Here is a 6661-nt window from a genome sequence, read left to right as displayed (position 1 = left end):
TTTTTTGTCATTATTCAATCGCTTGAGGCAAAAAAATAAAATATTCAATGGGCTCAACATGCCACTTATCAATTTCCTTAGGGTGTCTACTTTCCAAAATGGGGTCATTTGGGGGGGTTTTGTACTGCCCTGCCATTTTAGCACCTCAAGAAATGAGATAGGCAGTCGTAAACTAAAAGCTGCGTAAATTCCAGAAAACGTACCTTAGTTTGTAGATGTGACAACTTTTGCGCAAACCAATAAATATACAATTATTGACTTTTTTTTTACCAAAGACATGTGGCTGAATACATTTTGGCCTAAATGTATGACTAAAATTGAGTTTATTGGATTTTTCTAATAACAAAAAGTAGAAAATATCATTTTTTTTCAAAATTTGCGGTCTTTTTACGTTTATATCGCAAAAAATAAAAATCGCAGAGGCAATCAAATACCATCAAAAGAAAGCTCTATTTGTGGGAAGAAAAGGACGCAAATTTTGTTTGGGTACAACATTGCATGACCGCGCAATTACCAGTTAAAGCAGCGCAGTGCCAAAGTGTAAAAAGACCTCTGGTCATTTACCAGCAAAATGGTCCGGTCTGAAGGTGGTTAAGCAGTACATTTTAATATATTATTTTATAGAATTTCTAGTGCGAGCCATGGAGAAAAAAGAGGTAAAAGTTTATGCTTTATTTCATAGCATATTTTTATCTTTATGATTTTATTATATTACTTGTATTCATGAAACACTAACTATTTAATTGTTAATTAATATTATCCTGAATTTTTGTTTTGCCCATGGCATTTAATATTTTTGTTTCAAGTTGTCTTTTAGAAATCAACTTTCCATAGTTTTCAAAGTCCTAGAAAATGTAAGCTTTAAATCGATTCTTACTAAGTCCACTACTGATAATTAAGAAAAGGAAAGGGGTACATTCAACTTTAGACCATGCTTAGCTTTAGTACCTAATCAGTTTCAAGGTTTAAAAAAAGTTACTAAGATCAAGTTGTGTATATGAAGTGGGAAAGTGGGTAAGGTAACGTTTTAGCTTAGGTAAATTGACATTTATTTTAATGTTTTGTTCAATACTCTGGTAATTAACACTAAACATTGAAAGTTGCTATGATGGAGGGTTTTATATATTTTTCATTAAACTTTTGCATTGAATTGTAATTTTATTCCTTTTAATATCAGATGTCTTTGTTAGCTGATTTATTTTTTCACTAAAGCAGTAGAGTACATTCACTTTCAGAGTGAACATTTATTTATCATAGTGAATGAGTTGAAGCAACAAGAAAGTTCACTTTGTAGAGAACACCCAATCATGTACAAGTACAATTAATAAAAATGTTCAAAAGTAAACACACTTTAACCTCAGTCACTAAGATAACAAATGTTTCCTTTGCAGAGTGAAAGCGGTGGAGGGGTGCTGACTTCAATCATCCAATCACGTGCAATCTAAATTAAAAAAATAAATTTTCCTTGCACATGACTGTGTATTCTTATGATAATTGTCCCATATTAAAAATACTTAATTACTTTGACGTTAAATACCAGTTTTATGACAGCTAGCTGCCATAATCCTGGTATTGTTTTTAATATGGGCGATTGTCCATCAGCTAAATTGTTCCCGTGGGCGCATTCTTCCCGAGATCACTTTTACAGGTCGGTTCCGAGCTTACCCAAAGTTCGTAAGTGATCCGATGTGGCTGTTTACTGGGTAGAGTGCAAGATGGCCCTCGCTCATCTCTATGTATTTGGAGGACCAGAGCGACCTCATACATCACTCCCGGTCCTCAGGCATAAAGAATTTGTATTTTATTTTTTTAAGTTCAAAATGTCAGTTTTTTTTTTTTTTTTTTTGCTTTTAAAGGTCAATGAGAGATGTGTTTTTTTTATCTACAAAGACTTTAACTGGGGTATCCCCAGTGGGGTGTGGAGCCACGGAGTCACCAGATCCTAAATATAGAGCACTGGCTACAATGCCAAAGCGTAACATGCCAAAATGTCTCATGAGCTAATTTGCTGGATGTACAGTAGGGCAGCCCATTAAAATCATCGGGCTGTATTATGCATGTCGTGGGAAAAACGAACCCAAAAATATGTGGTCCCACTATGTTCGATGTCAATGGGGCCTGAAAGTTAAATTCGTCCCACGATCGTGTCAGGCGGCGTCCCGCAATCGTGTCATAGAGCAGCAGAACGGGGGAGATGCCTATGTAAACAAGGCATTTCCCTGTTCTGCCTTGTGACATGACAGGGCTCTACTGCTCCCTGTCATCCTGAGCAGTGATCACTGTCATGTCAGTGGTAGCCCACCCCCCCACAGTTAGAATCACTCCCTAGGACACACTTAACTCCTTGATCGCCCCCTGGTGTTTAACCCTTTCCTTGCCAGTGTCATTTATACAGTAATCAGTGCATTTTTATAGCACCGATTGCTGTATAAATGCCAATGGTCCCAAAATAGTGTCAAAAGTGTCTGATGTGTCTGCCATAATATCACATTCCTGATAAAAAAAAGTATAATAAGAAATATCTATCCCCTATTTTGTAGACGCTATAACTTTTGCGTAAACTAATCAATATATGCTTATTGCAATTTTGTTTTACCAAAAATATGTAGAAGAATACATATCGGCCTAAACTGAGAAAGAAATTAGTATTTTTATATATTTTTTTGGGGGTATTTATTATAGCAAAAAGTAAAAAATATTTCTTTTTTTTTCAAAATTGTTGCTCTTTTTTTTATAGTGGAAAAAATAAAAACCACAGAGGTGATCAAATATCACCAAAATAAAACTCTGTTTGTGGGAAAAAAAGGATGTCAATTTTGTGTGGGTGCAATGTCGCATGACTGTGCAATTGTCAGTTAAAGCAACGCAGTGCCGCATCGCAAAAAGTGCTTTAGTCAGGAAGGGGTTAAAATCTTTCGGGGCTGAAGTGTTAAAAAAAAACTAAACAGTAAAGTTACCCCAGTTTTGTTGTATATTGTGAAAGAAGATGATATGACAAGTAATTAGATACCTAACATGTCAAGGTTTAAAATTGCGCACACTTGTAGAATGGCGACAAACTACGGTATTTAAACATCTCCATAAGGATCTCCAGAGGAGATCTTATGCTAGAATTATTGCTCTCACTCTGAAAATCACAGCAATACCTCATGAGTGAATACCTCATGTGTGATTGGAACACAGTTTACATTTGCGGACGTGACTTACGTATGTGTTTTCTTTGGTGCATGAGCACACAGGGACAGGGCACTTTAAACATTGTTTTTTTCTTATTTATTTTATTTTTTATTTTTTACACAGTCTCTTTAAAAAAAAAATCCAAATCCCTCCTTTGTAATTAAAAGTATTCAAAATGGCAAAATTGGTGTTTTGGAATACTGTGGATTTTTTTAAATAGGTACCATTGGCAGCCGAGTAAAACGGAAGTTACATCGCTGCCGGGTTACTACATTGGAGACCCGATCAAAGCCGATTCCGGATGTTCCGGCTTTTCACAGTGGGTCTCCCCTCCTTGTGATAACAGCTGAGTGGCTACTGAGCAACATCGGTTGTTATCACCAGAAAGCCGACTGCCAACTGAAAGAAATGGTTCACCCCGGTACAACCACTTCCTCAAAGCGACGTAGAGGTACATTGTTTTCTGGGAAGTGGTTAATAGTATATTAGTACATAGGGGTGCTGGAATTTAGAGGAAAAAAAAGGTGAACTTAGCCTTTAAGGTTTGGGTGGACTCACAACTACATTTTCTAATGAACAAAATTTGTACACCAATAATTATCTCAACAAGAGTCTGCCCAGTAGATCTCTCAAAGTCCTACTTCTACTGCCTGAAAAAATTTTTTGGGAGATTAAAGTGCTTTCTTTTGTTTTGGATACAGTGAAGAGGAATTAAAACACTTGTAAGTTTTTATTGCTGCCTGTATATCCCCCATTAGGGAGATTCACCTTCTCAGTTGGTCTTGTTTACCATTATCATTGAAAGGGAAAGTAAAACAAAATCCCACATTTTGTGTTGTCCCCAGCAAAGTAATAGAGAGGAAATCTTCCAATGGGGACACTAGTTATGGTGACTTGGGGGTCCCCAAGGGATTTCCCTAATTTCTAGGGATATCTTCTCACTTCCTTTTTTTTGGTTATGGGATGGGAAGTGAAGCTAAATCTCCCCAATGAGACACAGATGGCAACAAATAAACCAATAGGGGTCATAGCCCTCCCTTAATCTATCCAATTTGAAAACAAAAATGCCTATAGATCTACTTGTTCACTGAAGGCTCTTTGAAAAAAAAGTTTGCTAGAATACGTTAGTAGCTTGATGATTGTAATTGCTGTGTATAATTACATTTTAATGACCACTTAAACCGAAAGAAAACGTTTTCTTCTACTTTTAGTACCTTTTTACAGTAAACAACCAGACCTTCATTATGGAAGTCATCATCTTGGGATTCCAATTCTCTAAAGAAATAAACATTTTTATCTCCCTACTTCTCCTTATGATTTACATTTTGACACTTTTTGGAAACCTTCTGATCATCACACTGGTGGTCTACAGCAAGACTCTCCAAACTCCGATGTACTTCTTTCTTGCCCAACTCTCTTTATGTGATATTATGATAGCCACAGATATTACCCCAAACTTGCTTTATGTTTTACTTTATGAAGGTGTAACAATGTCCTTCACAATCTGTATTTTACAATATTATATTTTTGCAATGATGGAAAGTTCAGAGTGTCTTCTTTTGACTGTAATGGCTTATGATCGATATTTGGCCATCTGTAACCCTTTGCATTATTCCTATATAATGGATGAGTCCTTTTGCATAAGGCTTACTATCTTTTCTTGGTTGTTCAGCATTTTTTCCAAGATGATTAGCACAATTACAATAGCCAGTCTTGATTTTTGTGGACCAAATATAATTGACCATTTCTTCTGTGATTTCTCACCACTGTTAAAACTTTCTTGTTCAAATACATTCTTTGTTAATTTAGACGTATTATTAAATAGTGTACCTTTTATTTTCTTACCGTTCTTAACCATTATGATATCATACATTTATATTATTTCGAACATTTTAAAAATCCCTTCCACTACTGGAAAACAGAAGGCTTTCTCTACCTGCAGCTCCCACTTGACGGTGGTCTCCATATTTTATATAACGCTAATTGTTATCTATGACCTTCCAACAAGTGGACAGTCATTGACTGTAAATAAATTAATATCACTGTCCTTTACAGTGGGGACACCACTGATTAATCCAATTATATACAGCTTGAGAAACAGAGACATAAAATTTGCCTTTGCTAAGTTAATAAATTGTTTTTTATTGTATAGGGGAGATGCCCGTTGACTCCAGCCTTTGATTTTGATTTCCAATTTTCAAAATAGATGACATATTCTGGGCCTTTTTTACTAAAGCTTTTGTAAATATGGCAGCACATTGATAACCATATCCTAGTAGTATTTAGATGGTGCCTGCAATATGCACAGCGTGTATATGGGTGTAAAGTGCTATATTCTGTATAATATCCCATCATTGGAGGCATCATCCCTACAATAACATAATATGAAATAAGGAAATATGCAACTGGGACTTTGAATATGCCTCAAATGGAAACCAAGTGAAAAAATCTATATAAAAAAATAGATCTTTATAATATCACATATATTACAATTTAAAAAATAAATCTTAAAAACCCCAGATTCTTCTACATTATTGCAACCTCCGATTATATTGTCAAAAGTATCAGGACACCTGCCTTAGCACAAATGAACTTTAATGGCATCCCAGTCTTAGTCTGTAGGGTTCAGTATTGAGTTGGCCCACCCATTACAGCTATAACAGCTTCACCTCTTCTGGGAAGGCTGTCCACAAGGTATAGTGTGTCTATGGGAACGTGCAAAGTTTTCCATCTGGGCTATAAAATTTTCCGACAACATGATCTGATCGGACATAGTCCGATCATGTGTAGAGAATTCCGATCGGACAAAGTGCCACGCATGCTCAAATAAAATTCCTAGACCAAAGCTATTGGCTACTAGCCTCAACGTAGTCCCGTCCTAATGAACTAACGTCATCACGTTAAGTATGATCAGATTTTCTGACAACTTTGACCGACTGTGTGTATGCAACAGTTTCGGACAAAATCTGTCGGACAAAATCCGTCAGACAAAATCCGTCGGACAAAATCCGACGGATTTGGTTGTCGGAATGTCCGACCGTGTGTACAAGGGCTAAGAGTTTCCTTCACTGGTACTAAGCCCAACCCCTGCAAAATAATCCCACACCATAATCCCCCTCCACCAAATGATTTGGACCTGGATGTACGAGTTTGGGGTGGAGGAACTTGACTCGCCTGCACATAGTCCTGCCTTCAATCTGATAAAACACCCTTGGGATGAATTACTGTAGAGCTGTAGAGAATGGTCAAAAATTCCCATAGACACACTCCTAAACCTTGTGGACAGCCTTCCCAAGAGAGTTGAAGCTGTTATATCAGCAAAGGGTGGGCCAACTCAATATTGAACTTTACGGTCTAAGACTGGGATGCCATTAAATTTCATGTGCGTGTAAAGGCAGGCGTACCAATAATTTTGGTAATATAGTGTATCTGCGGCTGTTTCCTTAATGCATTGAATGTTACATTAATGTAGAAGCAACATGTG

The 6661-nt window shown here is 36.6% G+C and overlaps 1 protein-coding gene across 1 annotated transcript; it reads left to right on the top strand.

Moving 5' to 3' along the window:
- The first annotated feature begins 627 nt into the window (after positions 1–627).
- On the top strand, positions 628–5755 carry LOC143963979 (olfactory receptor 10A7-like). Its single transcript, XM_077473703.1, has 2 exons — positions 628–656; positions 4389–5755. Exons 1-2 carry the CDS (start codon positions 642–644, stop codon positions 5343–5345), a joined length of 972 nt encoding a protein of 323 aa, XP_077329829.1. The 5' UTR covers positions 628–641; the 3' UTR covers positions 5346–5755.
- The last annotated feature ends 906 nt before the right edge of the window (positions 5756–6661 follow it).

Source organism: Lithobates pipiens, unplaced genomic scaffold, assembly GCF_037356315.1.
Source record: "Lithobates pipiens isolate NorthernLeopardFrog02 unplaced genomic scaffold, aLitPip1_a1.2 Scaffold_8, whole genome shotgun sequence".
Classification (NCBI taxonomy): domain Eukaryota; kingdom Metazoa; phylum Chordata; class Amphibia; order Anura; family Ranidae; genus Lithobates; species Lithobates pipiens.
Note: the sequence above shows the minus strand (reverse complement) of the source record. Positions and strands in the feature narration are given on the sequence as shown.